At 44.4% G+C, this 21,958-nt stretch overlaps 1 protein-coding gene across 2 annotated transcripts in view; it reads left to right on the forward strand.

Annotated features, from left to right (window-relative positions):
* Nucleotides 1-4,953: 4,953 nt before the first annotated feature.
* The window catches only part of ZNF638 (zinc finger protein 638), a 570,425-nt gene continuing 553,420 nt past the window's right edge, over nt 4,954-21,958 (forward strand). The window contains exon 1 of one of the 2 annotated variants that reach the window (XM_033953374.1): nt 4,954-5,304. In XM_033953374.1, coding sequence (XP_033809265.1) covers nt 5,225-5,304 — 80 coding nt within the window. In that variant the 5' untranslated portion in view covers nt 4,954-5,224. The remainder of the gene's footprint in view (nt 5,305-21,958) is intronic. The other variant, XM_033953362.1, reaches the window with a different exon arrangement.

Raw genomic sequence — 21,958 nt, forward strand, 5'->3', positions numbered from 1 at the left:
TTCTTTCCCTCCGACCCAATTCCATCCAGTATCCTTTCCCCGCACACCAATTCCATCAGCATCTGCCCCCTTTCTTTCCCTCCAACCCAATTCCATTCAGTATCCTTTCCCCGCACATCAATCCATCAGCATCTGCCCCCTTTCTCTCCCTCCACCACCCTGACCCCCTTTCTCTCCCTCCACCACCCTTCTATGCTCCTCTCTCCCTCCAAACCAGCAAGGTCCCGCGATGACTGCTTCTACTGCCTCTGCCTCCAGAAGATGTAATTGACGTCGGAGGGGGTGGGCCGGCAGATGCAGGGAGTTGCGGCAAGGTCCCGTGATGACTGCAGCTGCCAGTCCACCCCCTCCGACGTCACTTATGTCTTCCGGAGACAGAGGCGGTAGACGCAGTCATCGCGGGACCTTCCTGCACTTCAGCACAGCTGCCGACTCTGCTTCGGAATAAGTACGGCAGCCGCACTGAGGTGCAGGTCCCATTGAAGAGCAGCGTGGGAAGTTCTGGATCCGGCCAGCTGTGCACTCCCCACCCCACTCTTGGTACACCATTGCCTTGAGGCACACCTTTGGTAACATCCCTTTCCTTAGAATGATCTTCAATAACCACTACCCTCTGTCACCTTCCACTCGCCCAATTCATTATCATATTCTCTGTGGCAATTCCCTCAGTTAGGAACTCTCTTGGCAAATATGACTACATTAACAGATAGTTAAATCCGTTCCTCAGATAAGTCACTCTTAGCGTTACCTTTCTTCTCCACTGCCAATTCCAAACTTTGTTCCTTTCATCTAGCTTCCCCTTATGCCTGGAATAAATGGCCTGAGTTTGTCCGTCAAGCACCTTCCCTTGTTTAAAAGAGGACTGAAAACCCACCTTTTTTATATAGCTTTCAATCCTTACCCTACTCCTCTGTCCTCCAACCAAACCCGCTGATTAACCGTTCCTTTTAACTATATCCATGACATGCCTGTTTAGATTGTAAGCTCTTTCGAGCAGGGACTGTTTTCTTACTCTTTGTGATTCTATGCAGTGCTGATTGCGTCTGGTAGCGCTATAGAAATAGTGGTAGTAGTAGTAATAGTAGGATGAAGGCAGAATAAAAGGGGTTTGTTGTTCATGGCCACAGGCTTTGTTGTTTCAGTAGGTAAAGTAGAAGATCCAAGATGGTGATTAGGATGGATGCGGAGCGCAGGGCTCTCCTCTAGCGTTGGCCTGTCTGCCCATTTCTCCCTAACGATGTTTCCTGATTGCCGCGCATAGTTTGCTAACGCGCTGGTATTCTTCTGGTGAGCGTTGTTGGCGGTGTTTTACCTGACTGCTGCAAAATTATTTTTTTCTCTTACCGAGATGGGGAAAAGGAAGGGAGTTGCTCGGTCAGTTCCTCCAGCACCCAGGAGCTCCAGAGGGCTAATTCAGACAATGCTGGACATCAGGATCTCGCGTCAAGTGAAGGGAACCCATCCAACTATGGGATGCACGCCAAATTCGGTGACAGGACAATCGTGCAACAGACACCAGCGCGCCGACAATCGAGCGCTGACAATTCGGCGCAAGACAAAAGCGCACCGTGGGAAAATTTAGTTTTAAAGAGCTCTGACGGGGGTGGGGGAAATCCCCTACTTTACTGCATACTGTTCGCGCTGCCGTTCGCTGCCATTGGGGGGTGCAACCCCCCACATTATAGAGAAAACGGAACTTTTCCCCAAAAAATCAAAAAAGTTCCGTTTTCTCTATAATGGAGGGTTCCAGCCCCCCAACCCCCCCCTAACAGCAGCGCGAACACTATGCAGTAAAGTGGGGAGGTTCCCCACTCAGACCCCGCTTCGGAGCTCTTTAAAACTAAGTTTTACTGCGGCGCACTGGTGTCTTCTGAATTGTCTGCCCTCCATTGTCGGCGCGCTGGTGTCTCGCGTGCGACTGACTATGAACTCCAAATTCAGGTGACAAGCCTTAGTTCTGATCAGGTTTCCCTTAGCCCAATCCAGGGGCAGGCTCCTCTCCAAACTGGAGGAGAGAGTCTCATGGAGAGTCAGGCAGAACAGTCTGCTAAAGGAAACCGGCAACTGCTCAGCCCTGGAGGAACAGTGTGTGGAAAGCTGGAAGGAGTTGAAGATCCCACTGCAGCCCAGACATCGGCCCTCACCATGGAGGCAGGAGAAGTTCTATTATTCACTAGTAGAGGTGAACAGTTTGACGAGTTGGTTAAGCCTGCTGTAGTTAATATGGACCTACCGTGGAGAGCCATTGAAGTCATGGACTCCAACCTTAGAAAAGCAGTTTTTATGGTAAGAAATGACTGTGCTTCTATCAGCTCCTAAGTAAATAGTCATAGTGAAATGGCACAAAAACAAAGTGAGAGTTTAAAAAAGCATGAAGAACAAATTAATCGAATTAAAACCTTAGAAGTGTACATCGTAAAAGAAAGAACTTATATCCAGAAAAAAGTTGGAATATATTGAGAATAAACAGAGCAGGAACAATCTGAGGATTTTGAACTTCCCCAAATCTCCAGTAATATCAGCAATTGAAATGGTTCGGAGATATTTGAAAGGGACTTTGCTAATACCAGCGGAGAATTTACCACCTATAATTAGGGCCCAATATATCTCTTTGGGTAAGAAACAAGAGACTTCCGCCCCCACTGGAATAGTGGAAGTAGCAGGTAAAGAAATGAATTTAACTAACTTTCTGGAGAATTCATTTGAAGTAATAACTGAAAAATCTACTCTCATAGTGACATTTGCCTTAGAGTTCGATAGAGATTTAATATTTCAGACTTAAGTATATAAATGATAAATCTTTCGGTTCAACAATTTGAGTGTTCCCCAATTTATCTCAAGCGACACAAAAGAGAAGAAAAGATTTCCTGTTATATAGATTAAGGGCTCAAGCCTTGGGAGCATCTTTTGTTTTGAAATTTCCTGAGAAATGTTGTATTTCCGTAGAGGGGAAAAATGATCTTTTTTTTGAACCGAAACAATTATTAGAGTTTATTGTGGCTAAAGAGAGAGGAGGACTGACTATTGGTCAAATAACATCCCCCACAGTGTAACGAACCAGCGGTCGAATAATATTTTCTAAGGCTGTTCTTTAGATATATGTTTTTTCCTTTTTTCTTATTCCTGGATCTTTTATTTTATGAACTAAATTAGTGATAATTTTCTTATTGCTCTTTCGTTGGATTTCACAATTCATGAATTTCATTTTCTAAATCTGTTTTCAAGTAATGCTTGCTTGTTTGTAATTTGAAAACTTAATAAATAAATAATATTTTATTTTAAAAAAAAAGGAAATGCAGAAGTTTGCAGCAGACTTTGAAGAATAGAATGGTAAGATGAGATGATTCCAGGGGCTAGAAGAAGGATCATACAGGCTTTGTGATGGACAGCTCAAGGTGAAAAAGGCAGTCCTCTTTTTAGGAAGACCAGCTATGTGTTGCTGATGGAGGCAGGAGATAGAAAGAGAGCTCTGAACAAAGGGTTTGGAAAAAGCACCCACAAGGCAAGGGGAGGGTGCAGGTAAGACCAATAGGAACAGAGCTTGGCCAGAGGTGGCAAGGAAAGGTCACACCTTAATTGTCTTGGTTCTAAAATTAATACTTTTGAAATCATACCAAAAGCTTATTACAGTGTCGTGAGCTAATTTTAGTCTTCTGGTTTATTTTGGCATGTGATGTGTTACAAATGATCACGGTGCTATGCTAAGATCCATAATTTAAAAAAAAATATACTGCCTCAAACACTTATGATTTTAGTCAGGGTTCTTAGACTGGGCTGAAAGATCAGTGCTAGAACAATTTATGCCTTTCCCTGCACAAGACTGGGCAGCAATCCATTCTGGTGAGGGGCAGCTCCACCTTCCGGGACTGTTCATGAGTTTCCAAGGAGCTATGACATTTCTTGTCCATAAGGATTACTGGTCTTGACAGATTTGTTTTTCTATCTGGGTGAACAAGAGCAGCTGCTAAGCTACCTGTATGCCTATGTGCCAGTACCTTCTCAGTTTTATCAGAGGTGTCCAAGAAAGGTAACTTCGTGAATCTTAACTGCAGGTCCTTAAAAATCTTCATTTATTGACAGCTGAGGTTTCATATTTCATGTGTGCAGGTCTGCATTTTAGCCCCTCATTTCACTGCTGTATCTGTTGCCGTTTCTGACCCCATGGATCTATAGCAACAGTCTTTATTAATTTGAGGAAACACTTCAGCTAAGGGAGGTCTGCGTTTTACTCACATAAATACCTCTCTTGTGCAATCTTCAATATTCTCAAAAAAAATGGAAACAGTGATAAGTATTCTCTTATTAAACTTATCTCAAACAATCTTGCGCTTAGAAAGACTACTTTGTTTACTGCGTTTTACCCCAGAGCTGTGGTAGGAAAATGTATTTTGGTTTGGTTCAAGCCAGTCTTGAACCCAGATCAGCAGGGCCCATGACAACTGCTTTAACCTTTAGGCTACTTTCATAGCTGGTGAAATAGCAAAGTTTTGCCACTTTTAGTCTCAGCATTGGTCATGGCTCTAACAGACCTCCATGACACTTTAGTTCTGACAGACCCTAATGCTTCTCCCTCCCAATGCTGAGTCTAAAAGTGGCAAAACTTTGCTATTTCACCAGCTAGGAAAGTAGCCTAAAGGTTAGAGCAGTTGTCGTGAGCCAAACCAACATACATTTTCCTGCCACAGCTCTGGGGGTCAGAAATGGCAACAGATACAGCAGACCTGCACGCATGAAATATGAAACCTCAGCTGTCAATAAATGAAGATTTTTAAGGACCAGCAGTTGAGATCTGCGAGGTCCGCGTTTTACCCCTTCCCGGCTCCAAGTAAGTTGTGACGGGGGGGGGGGATCTGACTTCAGGAAGAGGCAAACGCAGCCTGCTTTCCTTTCAACGTGCCTCTCTTTGTTGCTCGGAGACTGAGGGAAGCTGCAGTCGCCTTCTTAGTAAACAGGACTTTTTAAAGCAGCAAACCTTTGTTTTAAGCCGTGTTCTCTAATCTTTTGCTGCACCTTTTTCCTGGGCAGAGTAAGGCTCTTACCCGAGGGGATGCTGACCCCATTCACTTATGAGGAAAAAATCGCCGAGACTTTGCGTTCCTTCAAACTTGCGTGGATTTCTGCAACCAGATGTGCCCTGACTGAGGTGTCATTCAGGAAGCAAAGTTTGGGGAAAGCGAGAAAGCTGCCACTGCCAAAAGTTACAGTCTGATTGAGGGGGGGGAAAATGAAAGGAAAGAAGGGCAGGAAAAATGATCGGAAACGAAATGTGGTGAAGAAAGAAAGTGCTTTGGACCCGCTTAGAAAGTAAGCTACCCGCACCCCTTACTATCCGTTTTATTCTTTCATTTGAAAGTGATGTTTCTGGTTAGGTGGACATTATTCTTGCTTTCATTGTGCTGAAAATGAGGTTTCTCTTGATTTATTTCCTGTATTTATTGTTTGCTTTGTTTGTAGCACTACATTTATAAAGGGCTAGTGCTTTACTAAAGAGCCCTTTTACTAAGCTAGAGTGAGCACTTACTCCAGCAAAAATGTGTTTAGCGTGGTGATTTTTGCACATGTAGGTACTACCTGGGGTAGGTGGGGGGCAGAGAGTAGGCTGGGCTGCATTAATCAGGCCAGCTTCATTGCCACACTTAACAGATTAGCACGTAGTTAGCCCATGAGCCCTTACTACCAGGTGTAGTTAAGGGCTGCTCACAGCACTAATAGAAACGGATCCTGTTCGTTTGAAACGAACAGGATCCGTTTCTCTAATGGCCACACCCTAATGAGAAAATTAGCAAGTGATCACACATGTTGGAAATAGAAATGGTGGTGTTTGTTTGTTTTTTTACCCATGCAGTAAAAAGTGGCCTTAGTGCACTGGGATGACAAGTAATTTTACCGCATGTGTCAAATCATAACAACACAAAACAATATTTTGTTTGTGTCATTGTAGGTGGAAAATGACATCAACTAGTATTACCCCTATGGCTGATTTTGTCAGGTCATTTAAAAAATGACAGCACACCCTTAGAAATTACTTGTATTTTCAGCTTTCACACTTGCGGGGCTGTATTGTAGAGTACTGAGCATCATGAATCTAAGACAAAAAAAAAAAAAATTAGCAGCCTGCTTCGTCTTAAAATTCCAGATATCAAACTAGTTGCATGTTTTTTAACAGAAATTCTGTAGTGACAAATATTTAGAATTGACAGTTTCCTCTAACAAAACTTTTGAAGTATAAACAAACTTATGAGTTACAGCAGTCTTTCTCACCAGGATAAACACTGTGAGTGAAGAAATTTTTATCTTTTAAAACAGAATTCTATTCTATCATAATATCTTTGCAGTGCTAAATATATGGTAAGAAAAGAAAGTCACATGGTAGAATCAAGGTCCATATTAGGGGATGCAACTAAGACAATTGCCCTGACACCATGTCTCAGGAGATTGGATGTCTGTCTGAAAGTGAAGGAAGCACAGCCTGATGGCACACTCTAAACATCCTGATAAGACCCATCCTGTCTACAGATCAGTGCCTAGAATGAGTATTCAAGAATGACAGTGAGGTAGAGAATGACCCAGGGACAAATTTTTCCCTATCCCCGCAGGAATTCAATTTCCCTGTCCCGCCCCGTGAGTTTGGTGGCTGTCCCATTCCTGTAAGCTCAGTCTTAACAACACATAGTAACATAGTAACATAGTAGATGACGGCAGATAAAGACCCGAATGGTCCATCTAGTCTGCCCAACCTGATTCAATTTAAATTTTTTTTTTTTTTTTTTTTTCTTCTTAGCTATTTCTGGGCAAGAATCCAAAGCTTTATCCGGTACTATGCTTGGGTTCCACCTGCCGAAATCTCTGTTAAGATTTACTCCAGCCCATCTACACCCTCCCAGCCATTGAAGCCCTCCCCTGCCCATCCTCTACCAAACGGCCATACACAGACACAGACCGTGTAAGTCTGCCCAGTAACTGGCCTTCAAACACTTATGATTTTAAAGTGTTTGAGGCTTGTACAGATGGGAATGGAGCTTGCAGGAGTGGGGCAGGGACAGGAAAAGAACTCACGGGGACGGGGCAGAAAAATTTGTCCCCGTGTCATTTTCTACTGTGAGGGAGACTGGCATGCTGAGTGCCAGGGTTCCATATAAATCCTAATTCTTTGGTTCTAAAATTAGCAGTTTTGAAATCATACCAAAGGCTTATTTATGTCTTCTGGTTTATTTTGGCATGTGATGTGCTACAAATGATCACGGTGCTATGCTAAGATCCATAAAAAAAAAAAAATACTGATTTTCTATATTTCTTCAGCAGTACAAAAAACAAACAAACTCCTAGAATAAATCTATATGGAGGGGAAATGGTGTGTTCATAAACAAAGAACCCTCCAGGAAAAATGTGATATATGTGGCATGTGTTCTGATATGCTTTCAAACAGTTAGCAAAATAATTCTCCAGTGGAGGGATAGGAAGTTACTAAGGGCCCCTTTACTAAAGTTTAATGTGTGCTAACAGACATGCATCTGCTAAATATCACTTGGCCCAAATAGGACATGTAGCATTTGGTGTTTGCTAATGTCTATTATCACATGCTAAGCTTTAGAAAACAGGCTCCCCCATTTGGCTTGCTGGAAGAAAATGGAAATATCTCGGCTGAGTTAAAAAAAAAACCCCAGAAACATAAGCTCAGTATGTTCAGAGCACAAACTCACCACATAATTCCTGTTGTAGTATGGCAGGCAGTTAGCAGCTGAGGAATGTTAACAGACAAGAGTTAAAAAGTTGGAGCAGGTGGTGAAGGATGTCATCTTTTAAGCCACATCCCCCCCCTCCACAACTCCCAAACCAAAGCTCCCATTCACACATAAACACTTCTCCTTGAATGACAGTGCACCTTTAGCAATTGCTAATTCCTTCAGAATTTGCAGACAATTACAAGTTTTAAGATCTGAAGATAAATCACAGCTTGATAGGGTACCTGGTTGCTATTTGTAAGCTTTGGGTTGGTTTGCATTAATAAAATATGAGTTTAAAAATAAAGGCTGAATGAATATCAATTTCCAGTTTTTTATGTGGAGGATGCTGCTCTTTGGAATATCCTTCCGTTGAATCTGCATGGTGTCGCTTCTATAATACAATTTAGAAAATATCTGAAGGCACACTTCTTTGCCCCAGCTTTTGCTGACACTCAGTCTTTTGCTGTAAAAGATTTTGCTTATCCTTCTATAAAGGTTATGATATTGGAATGAGTTCACCCTGCTGTACAGATTTTTGCTGCTATTTTATTTTGGTTGTTGTGCATGATTTAGTATTTGAAGTTTTTAAGTGCTTTTGCTGTTGGTTTTTATGTAGTTTGTTTAATTTTATTATGTATATTTTTATGTCAACTGCCTAGAATTGTGAGATTGGGTAGTTTATAAATTTTCTAAAGAAAAATAAATACAAATTGCTCCTCCCCCACCCACCTAAAATCACATTCCAATGACCTGTCTTCGTGTACATGTGGAAGATAATTTTATAACGAGCTGCTCAAAATTGCACCCAGTTTTATAAAGGCAACATCGGTGTCTGTGCCTTAATAAAACAGACTCCCAGATTCAACCTCAATAGCACACAAATTAATATCTGCTCTGAAGAAAGTATAAATTTGTGTGTGTATTCTATCCATGTACACATGTATTTTATAAAATACACACACATTACAACTTCATATCTACTCTGCCCATAGTACATTTTGAGGGATATTTATGCAAAGATTTAGAGAAAGTAGGCACACAGGCCCTGATTCTATAAAAGAGACCTAAGCACTTAGATCACACCTAGCTGATCTGGGCGCCTAACTTAATTTTTTAAATTGGCTTAATAAGTGCTGATAATTGAAAGCACCATTAAAAACCAATTAAAAATTATTTTAAAAAGTTAATTAGCTAATAGGCACCTGCTATTTCAAGGTAGGCATCTACACCAAGGTGCCTACCAGCAAGTAGGCATGGTTAAGAACATACATAAGAAATGCCAGCACCAGAACAGACCATGGATCCATCGAGTCCGGCGATCCGCACACACGGAGGCCCAGCCAGGTCTACCCTGGCGAATACCTTAGTTCAGTGTTTTTCAACCTTTTTTGGGCAAATGCACACTTGTTTCATGAAAAAAATCACGAGGCACACCACCATTAGAAAATGTTAAAAAATTTAACTCTGTGCCTATATTGACTATATATAAAGTAATTCTCTTGAATAGGAATCAAATAAACACAAAGAAAGTATTTTATAATTACTTTATTATGAAATATTAAGTAAACAGAATAGTGAAAAATTATAAAATACTTTATTCAGTGCGAAACCTGGGCCTGTTCGGCTGAACACAAAGCTGATATTCTGGCTGGAATCGAAGAAAGACACACACGTAGCTCTTCGTCAACAGCTCTCAGTCTCTCTCTGTATTTGGTTTTTATAGCATACAAAAATAGACAAATATACCCTCCATCCTTTTTATTAAACCACAATAGCAGTTTTTAGCGCAGGGAGCTGCGCTGAATGCCCAGCGCTGCTCTTGACGCTCATAGGCTCCCTGCGCTAAAAACCACTATTGCGGTTTAGTAAAAGGTGACCATATTGTAAAATATAGACAGCAGATATAAATTCAGAACTGTGCATAGTAAGTGAAGGGAAGTTTTCATCTCTGGGAATTTACCCAGTTAACTATTAAGTTATTTGGGCAAATTCCTTTGAAAACTGTGGTAATACTGCCTCCACTTTGCTAAATTTAAAATAAAATCATTTTTCCTACCTTGTCTGGTGATTTCTGGTTGCACTTTCTTCTTCTGACTGTGCATCCAATCTTTCTTCCCTTCTATCCCTGTATGCTTTCTCTCCTCCACACCTCATTCCCTCCCCCAACTTTTTCTTCCTCTCTCCCTGACCTTTCTTTCTTTTTTTCTGTTTCTCTTTTTTCCTTCTGTTTCCCTGCCTGCCCCCTTTCTTTCTTTCTCCCTGCCGTTCCCCAAGCCACTGCCGCTGCCATCGGGGAACAGGACCCACCAATGGATAACAGGCCCCAAAGCCGACGCCGACGCATGCTCTCCCTGACGTCAATTCTGCAATCGGAGAGGAAGTTCCGCCCAGCCAGGCAGCGATTGGCTGGCCCGAACTTCCTCTCCGACTGCAGAATTGACGTCGGGGAGAAGAAGACTTATCGGCTCGATAGATTAGATCGCCAAGACAAAGTGAGTCCTGGGTGATCGACTCACTTTGCCTTGGCGAGCTACTGGCGCCCCTGCCTCGGGCCCCCTGTCAGCTCCGGGCCCCTGAATGCAGGACTGCCCTGATGGCGGCCCTGCGGCACACCAGGCAACATCTCGCGGCACACTAGTGTGCCGCGGAACAGCGGTTGAAAAACACTGCCTTAGTTACTCAATGTGTTTTTCAAGAAGATATGCATTAGAGAATGACACGGGGAGCGATCCCCGCAGGCAGCTGCGGCGTGGCTGCGGTTTGGCTGCGGGTTATGGAGACTCCAAAGCCAAATCGCCGCAGACACGGGGACAAAAGTTTTCACCACCCGCAAAAACGGTGAAAAGATTTGTCCCCGCAGGCCAATGTACCCCCTTCTAAGAACCGCTATTTACCTGTGTTTCACCGTGCTCCTCATTTGTCAGATCAACCCTTCCTGCCAATAGAACCCGCCCCCCCCCGACGATCGCCGGCAGGAAGGTGCTCAGCCCTTCATGCCGACAGAACCAGCCCTCCCCAACGATCGCGGCAGGAGGATATCCAACCCCTCCTGCCGACCCCCCCCAACGGCCCCCTATATCGCCAATAGGAGGGTGCCCAACCCCTCCTGCCGGACCCTCCCCCAACAAACCCCGCCATCCCGAAACACCACCCTTAGTCTTACTTTCCAAGTTGGACCGGACAGCTCCTCGCTCGTCTGGCCAGCAGGCCTGCCTCCGTCCAAATGAGGCGGGCCCGCCCCTCCCCTCCCCTGCCTAACCCACAGGATCCTAGGGCCTGATTGGCCCAAGCACCTAAGGCCCCTCCTATAGCGGGAGTGGCTTTAGGTGCCTAGACCAATCAGGCCCTAGGATCCTGTGGGTTGGGCAGGGTAGGGGCGGGCCCGCCTCATTTGGACGGAGGCAAGCCTGCTGGCCATACGTGTGAGGAGCCGTCCGGTCCAACTTGGAAAGTAAGACTAAGGGGGTTCCGGGGTGGGAGGGTTCATTGGGGGGGGGTCCAGCAGGAGGGGTTGGGTACCCTCCTGCCGGCGATCTTAGGGGAGGCCATTGGGAGGACCGGCAGGAGGGGTTGGGTACCCTTCTGCTGCGATTGTCGGGAGGGCCGTTGGGGGGGGTCTACAGGAGGGGTTGGGTGCCCTCCTGCCGTGATCGCTGGGGGGAGGGGAGACTTGCAGCCGTAGCCGCGGTCACTATGCTAATCACGGCAGGGAGATCTTTGCCGCGATTAGGTACAGCGGCCGCATCTTCTTACCATGTAGGCTAACATTGTAAGCATTTAAAGTACATGTCGTGTTTGTTTTTGCATTGCTAGCCCCAGGGGTGGTGGAAGATTAGTGATTGAAAAATTGTATGAAAAATAACTATTTTAAATTTAGTGATCAAAATGTGTCAGTTTTGAGAATTTATATTAATTAATTTTTTCTCTGCGTGTTTTGTTTTTGTATAGTTATTAACTAATATTTAACTAAGTTTTAAAGTTTTAAAGAATGTTTCCTTTATACGTAAATAAAGAAAAGTATATAAAATCGTACCCGTTTGAGGCTTTTATGTATGCAGCGGTGACGGTGACGGGGCGGTGAATGGGGTTGCAGTGGCGGTGACGGGGCGGTGAATGGGGTGGCAGTGGCGGTGACGGGGCGGTGAAGGGAATGGCGGTGACGGGGCGGTGCAGAGGATGGTGAGACGGGGATGGGGCGGTGACGGGGACCAATTTTTTCACCGTGTCATTCTCTAATATGCATCCAACTTGCCCTTAAATCCTGGAATGATGCGGATTCAGGGTGTGGATTGACTTAGGCACTGGTAGGCATCTACCTTAGGTGCACTCATTTAGGCCAAGAAAACCCTTGCCTAAATGTCAGTGAGCCTAAGGATTCAATGCCTACCGGTGTCTAAGAATGCTAAATGGTGCCTAATGGATGATTGATGGCCACACCTAATGGCGCTGACAACTTAGGCACTGCTTATAGAATCAGGCCCATACTCTTTGGGCTAGATTCACTAAACTTACTGATCCTGTAACGACGATCGCAAAACCAGTTTTACCGGTTTTGCGATCGTTCCCCGACCCCGACCCGATTCATTAAACAGTTTCCGATCAATCTCCGATCCGATCCACCCGTGCAAATGAGGGGAAATGGCATGCAAAAGTAGGAAGCCATCGATTCACTAAGCAGAAGAAGGAACACCGATTGGGATAGGATTAGAGGATTAAGAGGCAGTAGAAAAATTAGACACGGGCACTGTTCAGGCAATTAGGCCTGATGGGCCGCCGCGGGTGCGGACCGCTGGTCTGCCTCAGCGGAGGCAACTTCTTATGTTCTTATGTTTGCCAGTCCAAAAAGAAGCATTAAATCAAACCAGCAAGACACAGAAAAGAAAGAAAAAGACGGACTGGATTTGGGCCTTGTGCCCTTGTACTGTTGGATTCTGTACACTCTGTGTTGCATTTGCTAATAAAAATTCTTAAAAAAACAAAACAAGAAGTAACTGCTGAGGGAGGACCAGTCGCTTACTATCCTTACCGACTCTCCTGCCCTCTTCCGCCCTGATATATCAGTATCAAGGTTACAACCCCATATAAAACAACCATCAAAATTAAAAATAAAACTGTAAAATATCTGTACATATGCGTAAGAATTCCTTTCTTATACGAGCCTGTGGTTTTAACCCACGGGTTTAAAGTGTGTTCTGTTCGATAATCTGGCTACAAAAAATAATTCTCTGCGTCAGTCACAAATCATTCCTTTTTAAAAATGTCCAACTCGTCGTGCCTGCAAAAGTAAACTGCAGCCACCCCTCCTCCTTTCTTTTGAGCTCGCTTGTGCTTTGTCACCAATAACGTGCGGGAATAAACCCCACCCACTACGTAGTAAGGGTGAAGAGCTAGCACATGCGTAAATTGCATCCATAAAAAACAAGGATACTCTGCGCATGCATTTCGATCGCTCTTACAGCGATCAGTGGGATCGCTATAGGGTGTGCGTCCAATCAGATCATTTGCATGTAGAATCTGTAGTGAATTGGTTGCTCTGCAAAACTCAGCCAAGAATCGCCCAACAACGATCCAGATCGGTAAGTTTAGGGAATCTAGGCTTTTGTGTGCCTATGCAATGATGCACGGTGTGAAGCTTGAAAACTTTGGTTTCATGTTATGTTCTCTGTTGTTTCTAGGAATGTCTGTTTCTCTTTGGTGGGGTTGTGTTCAATAGGACATCATGGAAGCAGACATTCAGATACATGCTCTTTCGGAAGGAGAGTGCCCTATATGCACTCTATATTGATCACGTGTACATATGTGCACTATGCTTCCATGTATGAGGGTTTGCACATAAGCACACTTTCAGGAAAGAGTGCATACTCTTTATAAATAGTGCACAATTTTTTGAAAGATTGCGCATTTTTTCAAAACGGTGCATAGTAGTGATAATACACAAGAGGTTGTAATTTTTTTCACCCTAGTTTTGTTTGCCAGTGACATAAAATAACATGACAAATATTGTTAAGATTCCCCATGTCATTTCAAACGAATGCATATCCCTAGTAAATACCAGTTTTACAATTTACAGTGCTGTTATTTACATGTGCCAATGCTGCAGGATGCGTAGATTTTGAGGCGTATTCTGGGCATGGTTTGGATAGTCCAAAAAAAGTGTAAGGACTAAATTCTGTATAAGGTGCAGAAAAATAGGCACCCCAAAATATGAACGCTAAGCGCTATTCTATAGATAGCACTCCGAGTTGGGCATCATTTATATAAAGGCATTTGGCACTGGGATCCATACCCAGTTTTGGGTGCAAGGATTTACACCAACTGAAGCCTGGTGTAAATCCTCATGCCTAAATTAGGTGTATATCTGCCTAATTCTGTAACACTGTGTGCAAATTCCAGGAACACTCCTGGCCAACCCATGTTTCTCCCACAGCAGTGCCCCCTTTTTGGATCTGCATGTAAAAATTTATGCACACATCTTTATAGAATAGCAACTAAAATATGCATACATGCATTTTTAATTATTGCCAATTAGTGCTGATAATTGATTGACAGCACTGAATTAGCAGCACTATTTGGCTCATTATATAATTAAATTGCACAGCAAATTGGGTATGTGCCCAAATTTGTCCATGCAATCTTTATCACCATATATAGAATTAGGGAGTAAATGTTTCAATGGCTATAAACATGTATTTCAAAACATTTCCCTACTCTGAGATATGTATAAGTGTTGGCTGCCTGCCCATGTAGACCCGCAGTCTCAACCAGTAAGGTTGCAATTGTGCTTAACTCAGTGGTGTCTAACATCACCTGAAAATAAAGCTAATTCACTTGATTTCTTGGATCCTCCTTTAAAGAGGTCAAAGGGTAAAAGGTATTTTTATATACTGCATTTCTTCGGTACAACCAAAGCATTTTACATTTATTGTACACAGGTACTTTCTCTGTCCCTAGTGGGATCACAGTCTAAGGGCTCCTTTTACTAAGGCGTGCTAGCGTTTATAGCGCACGCAGGATTTTAGCATGCGCTAAACCCGCGCTACGCTTCTAGAACTAATGCCAGCTCAATGCTGGCGTTAAGGTCTAGCGCGCACGTGGCAATTTAGAACGCACTATTCCACGCGTTAAGGCCCTAACGCACCTTTGTAAAAAGAGCCTCAAGTTTTGTACCAGATGCAAGGGACAGTTAGGTGACTTGCTCAGAGTCACAAGGATCTGCAGTGGGACTCAAACCTGATTTCCCGAGTTTCCAGCCCACTGCAATCACTGTTAGGCTATTCCTCTATTGCAGTGTCTCACAAACTTTTTCGAGCTGGGGCACACTAAAGTTAGTGTCCCTGGAAGTGCGCTGACGTCAATGCATGCGCAAAGGTGCCGGTGTCGGGAGATTGTTTACAGGACATGCCTCTCTTCGCGAGAGGCACGTGCTGCAGACAGTCAGCTGGCGCCGGCATCTCTCCTCTTCCCCAGTGTACCGCGGCACACTTGAAATCTCAGGAGGCACACTGGTGTGTCGCAGCACACTGTTTGCGATACACTGCTCTATTGTATGTACAGCCTTGTAAAATCTGTCTGGAAGCATAGGCCCGGCAAGCTATACTGTTTATTTAAATTTTGCCCATCAGGGAACCCCTTCTGAATGGCCTGCTTCAACTGCAACCACTTATATGCTTGAGACTTTGTAATACCAAATGATTGTTGCAGCTGTAAAAAATCAAGCATTTTCCCATTGGAGATCACATCTTCTAATGTGCGTATGTCTGCCTGCAGCCAATGCTTCCAGAGGATCTTAGACTCGCAAATTTGAATCTTGGAGTTCAACCATAAGGATTGACACGTGGATTGTTGTACTGGTATAGATGTTAAATTATTAATGAATTTTAATGTTTTCTATGTGGCACAAAGAATACTATTGTTCTTATAAATCCTTTGCAGCTTGATGCTCAAAATATGGCACAATCGTTATGGGGACATAAGTTGATATTCTAATATCAGCCAGTCCGGATTGTGGTTTTTGCAAAGATACTAAAGCTATTCTAGCAGTTTTACCCAGCCAAATAAATTTTGTAAGAATCCCATTCAATTTCTTATAGAAGGACCCTTGAAAATAAACTGGCAACATACTCATTTGGTAGAAAACTACAGGCAAAATCATCATTTTAACTGTTTGGACTCTCCCCTACCAAGAAATATGTAAAGGGTTCCACTGCTCACACATTTCTTTGACTTTCAGCAATAAAGATTTTTCATTTACTGTCATCGCACCTTGGGCTAGGTCCTATCACCCAATTAATTTTAATTTAAACTAATTATAAAGTGCTAATTGCTTGTTAACAGCACCAATTAAGCTTTTTAAGAATTAAATTAGGTACAAAGATCAGCTAGATGCACTGATCTAGGTACCTAACTTTAGGTGTTTTTTAATAGAATCAGTCTTTGCACAATTTGCAGAATCCCAACTAAAAGCAGTTATGCATGTAACTGCTAGTATCAATTAATGCCAATTATAGCCACAAATTAATAATTAAGAGCAATTAGCAGTGAATTATTGTATTAAATATAGTACTATTCTATGACTTGCATGTGCATTGTGCAGCTTTGCTCACTAAGGGGCTCATAATAATTTAAAAAAAAAGTCTTAAAAGTGGCCTAAATGGGTACTTGGACGATGAAAAAGCCTGATCATCCAAGTACCCATAATCAAAGCTGGTTTTAGAAGTATCTAAAACCAGCTTAGGCCTTTCCCCTGCCTGTAAACGCACAGAGAGAAAAGAGGCGTTTTTAGAGAAAGGGCGGGCGGTGGGCGGGAGGTGGGCCGACCTACACCTAGGCATACAATATGTATAACCAAAGATTTTGACAGGTTGCCTAGTCGGCACTTATACGTTTTGACTTAGACCAAGTCAAAACAGGTATAAGTGCCGAAAAGTGCTGAGCTGATCATGGCTGCTGTGATCCGCTCAGCGGCCCCAGCAACCTGCCTACCCCCTACAGCAATGATCCCAGCAGGAGAGATGGCTCATCTCCCCTGCCACGATCCACCCCTACACACACACACACAACGATTAGGGCAGGAGGGAGCCCAAGCCCTCCTGCCCCGCGGCACCCCTGAACCCCCGATTATGTTCGGGGCAAAAGGGAGCCCAAGCCCTCTTGCCCCGTGATCCTCAAACCCCCTCCCCCCCTCCCGCTGAGTCCAATGGGGCCAGGAGAGAGCCCAAGCCCTCCTGGCCCAGGGACACCCTCTAACCCCCACCCTCCACTAAAATATGGGCAGGAGGGATCCCAGGCCCTCCTGCCCTCGATGCACCCTCCCATGACCGCCCCCTGAACCCCCGATCAGCCCCCCTGCTGACCCATGACCCCCCCACCGACCCCACGACACCCCCAATCCCAACCCCGTACCTTGCAATCGTTGGACGGACGGACGGGTACCAAGCCCGCCCGTCCGGCAGGCCAGCCAATCCAGGAACGGGGCAGGATTGGCCCAGGCGGCTCAAACCTCACCCATAGGTGGGGCCTGAGGCGCCTGGGCCAACCAGAATAGGCCCAGGAGCCTTAGGCTCCTCCTGTGGGCGGGGCCTTAGGCACATGGGCCGATTCACCTGCAGACCACCATGGATGGGATCAAAGACACCTTGGAGCGGCAGGGTGCACGATTGCAGCAGGTGGAGGACTGGGTGTCCGCGCAGGAGGATCGTACGGGGGTGTTGGAGGTGGGAGCCCAAGCTCTGGAGGAGAAAGTCTGCCGGCTGGAAGACCGGGCTGAAGATCTGGAGAACCAGAGCCGCTGTAACAACATTAGGCTTATCGGTCTGCTGGAGTCGCTCACAGAGACGGATCTGCGGAGCTTGGTGTCCACGTGGCTGCCCAAAGAAATCGGCATGGCGTTGAAAGACACCCCTTTGTTAATTGAGCGGGTCCATCGGTTGATAGTATCTCATGGCAATATCTTTTTTAGGTCTTACCGAAGTATAATGTCGCTGGGCCTTTCCTTTACTGGATTCAGGGTCTTTACTCTGAGCCACAGGCACGTCTTATCATCAGTGGTGGCCTATCATCTCCTTTCCAGGTTTGCCGGGGTACACGCCAGGGATGCCTCCTTTCGCCTCTGTTGTTTGTCTTGGCTATTTAACCCTTAGCCATTAAAATTCACTCCAGCCCTGAGATCCAGGATATCCAGATAGGGAACGCGGAGTGTCGTATCACCTTATTTGCGAATGATATCTTGCTTTTTCTCGACCAGGCCCCCTGTCATCTGCCGGTGGCATTGCGCTTGGTGACTGAGTTTGGCTCCATTTCCGGTCTTAAAGTGAATTGCGCAAAATCTGAACTGCTACCTTTGTCAGGGCTGGGGTAGGAGCCCTGGTATGATACCTTGCAAATCCCTCCAGTGCGTAAACCGGTACGTTATCTTGGAATCTATCTGCATATGGATTCTCGGGTTATGTACCGAAGTAACGTGGTGGCGGCTATAGATAAAATTGGAGCTCTTTGTGCTGCATGGAGAGATCTCCCGTTGTCCCTGATGGGGAAGGCGGCATTGGTTAAGATGATACTGCTGCCCAAATTATTGTATCCTCTACAAGCGATGCCTTTTTGGGTGTTGTAGCGGGACATCCGCAAGTTACGTTCTCTTTTTACTACTTTTCTTTGGCGATATCATTCGGCGCGCATTGGGTACACGAAGTTGACCCTTTCCAAGAGGGAGGGAGGCTTGGGCCTTCCCGATGTTTGCGCCTATAATATGGCGGCCCTTATGCGTTTTATTCACAAAGGGGTGACAGGGATCGCTAGGTTTTCCCCTTCGGGGTGGCTGTCCGGTTGGTGTTGCACTCTCCTCATACACAAGTTACACAGAGGGTGTCTTGTCCTCTAAATTGCGGTTTCTGTGCCCTTTTTGCATGGCCTGGCATTGGTGGCGTGCAGTGCAAGCCCGGTCTCCCATTGCTTCTCCTTTTTTACAACTGCAGGGCAACCCCAGTTTCTTACCGGGCCTTGGTCATTCCCCGTCCAAGACCAGTGGACCTTCCCTCGCCAACAATTTTTTGCTTACTTGCAAGTTCGTCATTATTTTCAGAGTATTCAGGTACAGTATGGCACGGCGGGGCTGTGTGGCCCCCTTGATGAGCTTCTCCTTAGTGTGCCGGCTTCCCAAAGTTCCCTTTCTGTGTGGTATCGGGTGATCCGTTCCTCTGTCTCTTCGGGGCCTTTAAATTCTCTTCGGGACTTGTGGAACCGGGAGCTTGCCACGTCTTATACCCCTGATACCTTCATGGAGCTCTTCCACACTTTATATGCTTTTGTGAAATCCGCAGCTTGGCAGGAGACCCAATTCAAGATCCTTCATAGGGTATATATTACTAAGGAAAGGGGTGCTCACATGGGTCTATGGGATACCGCTCTGTGCTCTAAATGCAAACAGGCTCCTGGGACGTTCCTGCATTCCTTTTTGGAGTGTCCAGAATTCACCCTGTGGAATTCTTCCTTTACGCAGCTTCACTTGATCTTGCAGCGTGACCTGGAATGGGATTATAAAATGTTGCTTCTTGGCGATCAAACCCTACTGGAAGCACAAGGCCTCACTGTACCTCAGCGCCTTTTTATTTATCTGACTCTCCTTACAGTTAAACGGACGATTCTACAATACTGGATTCAGGAAGGGACTATTCCCTTGGACTGCTGGCTTCATCAGATGTCTGAGTTAGCAAGGTTAGCTCTGCTATTATAAACGTTCTACCAGTTCAGAGGTTCGTGCATACCTGGCTTTATGGAGGGTGTTCTTGCAGTTGCCTCTAGTCTCTCGCCATGGGGAGGGGAGGTAGGAGGGGTGCTTGTTTGGGGAGGATGTGTGGGATGCGCATGACTGTATGATTGTTTTGTGGTGGCTGGTGTGGGTGTTGTATCTTGAGTAGGGGACTCTTTGGGATAGGTACTATGCTTTTATAATAAAAATTTGGGGGGTCAAATGGGGGACCTGGGCTGTTTTTGTGGTTGGTGTGTTTTGAGAGCGCGGATGGGATATATTTGCCACTCATTGTTTCTTTTCTCCTGGACTGGGGAGCTTGTTATGCTCTGTAGCCCCACATGTTTAGTGCCTATTATACTAGTTTTTATGTGCTCTGGAGCGGGGGGGGGGGAGGGGGGAGGCGGGCTCCTCATTCTTTTGGTTTGGTCTTTTTTGGCATTTTTGTTGTTCTTTAGTCTTTCAAAAGCACACAATGTAACCTGTATGCCATTATTGTGCTCTCTGATGATGTAGCTGCTTGTATTGTATTGTTTTGCACTGTTCCCAGCCTGTTTGTGTTTGTTGGCATCTCATTTCTTGTATGCCCTTTGTTGCTCTGGTTGACCTCAATAAACATGATTTCCCAAAAAAAAACAACCCCCAACAAACTACTTTTTAGTGTAATGCAGTTTGAGAAAGTTTGCGGGACACTGATCTAGATAATCCCACTTTGAAAAGGATAAATCAGTGGTTGTTAATCTGTCCAAGGGGGATCTCCAGCCAATCAGGTTTTCAAGATATCCCTAATGAATATGCATAAGGCAGACTTGCATATCTGTCATCTCTTATTATATGCAAATATGCCTCATGCATATTCATTAGGGATATCTTGAAAACCCATCTGGCTGGAAGTCCCCTAGGACAGGTTTAAGAACCACTGGGACAAATAGTACACATAGGGGAACACACAAAATCCTTCAGCGAATCCCATTCATAAAACATTCTCAAATGTATTCTCAGTTATTCTTTATCAGAAAAAAATTAGGGCCTTCAGAAGCACAACTTTCAGGTAGCAAATAACATATCCTTCTTGCCTTTCAGATTACATTCTACATATCCTAAATGCAATCAGTCAAAAACTCATCATTGGTCCATAACTGTAATTCATCCGATTATGCAGATAATGACAGCAGTCACCACCATTCCAAATAGTCAGTGTTGATACATGGATATTGGCTGGTGATGAATATTTGGGTATAATTGTATGTAAACGCTGTTTCCAACATTTAAAAATAATGGTGACTGCCATTCTTCAATACTGACCTTGAATGCGTGATGGTTCAGCATATGTGTACAACTCAGCCAATTGCGTGAGCTTTTTGGTGTGCTCAGATTTCTAAAGCAAACTGACATGCTTCTCTGGTGTTTGAAAATACAGATATCTAAGGCTCCTTTCCAATTCCCGTTTGGCACAGATCCATCTCTTTACCTGCTGGGAGACAGAATGTTATCTAAGGAACAGGGCCTCATGAATTCTTCCCCCTCCATTCTTTGTTATGAAAAGAAGCACAGAGGCAGATCATTTCATCTCCAGTACTTTCTATTTGTAACATTTAAACCATTCTTCTTGTCTTTGGCGTTTCATATTTCTCTACAGTAGTGAGTGAAGTAAGCATTTGCTCTGCATTCTGTGACCCTCTGACATTTACAGAATGAAAGAAAGCACAGTGCCAGCCAATCAGATTCTCTGCTAGGCCACAGAGAAAATAGTCCTGCATGACTGCCAAGAGAACCTGTAAGGAGAGCCTGCCACTGTCCTTGTGAATGTGGTCTTAGGATGGAATACAGTGCCACTGGCTATCGCCATATTTTCTGATCTGTTGACTGCGTTCTCCTTTCTGAATTCCCTTAGTATTCAAATCTAGGCTAAAAATCCACTTTTTCTCAGGCTGCTTTTAACTCCTCGTACTCACTTTAAAGTACCTGTCTGTTTTATCATTCCCTCTTTGAGAAATTCCCTAACCCCTATTTGTCCTGTTTGTCTGTTTTGATTAGATTGTAAGTATTTTCAAGCAGGGATTGTCTCTTGCATATTTAATGTTCAGCGCTACATTAATGATAGTGTTATAGGAATGATAAATTGTAGTACGTAGTACTTTAAACCAGAGGTAGAATCCAATGGTATTAAGATGGAATTTGGTCCCAGGAATTGAATTCAGTTCCCAGGTCTATGGCTATTGCTGTCTGTATGACTTTAAGCATGTTAATTTACCTCAGCCTTCTTCTGTGTAGCTATTCGAATGTAGGTCATGTTACTTAAATACTGGGAAGTAAAGAGTGAAAGTGATTTTGTCTCTGTTGTCTTCAGAAATGGCCACGTGGAGGGGCATTTTCAATATGATGTCTAAACCTGAGTTTAGACATTCAGGCCCAAATTCTATAAACGGTATCCCGATTGTAGGCGGTCAACTGCTGCCTAACCAGCCAATCGGGATGCATTTTTTCTTAA

The sequence above is a fragment of the Geotrypetes seraphini genome, chromosome 1, assembly GCF_902459505.1.
Source record: "Geotrypetes seraphini chromosome 1, aGeoSer1.1, whole genome shotgun sequence".
NCBI lineage: Eukaryota > Metazoa > Chordata > Amphibia > Gymnophiona > Dermophiidae > Geotrypetes > Geotrypetes seraphini.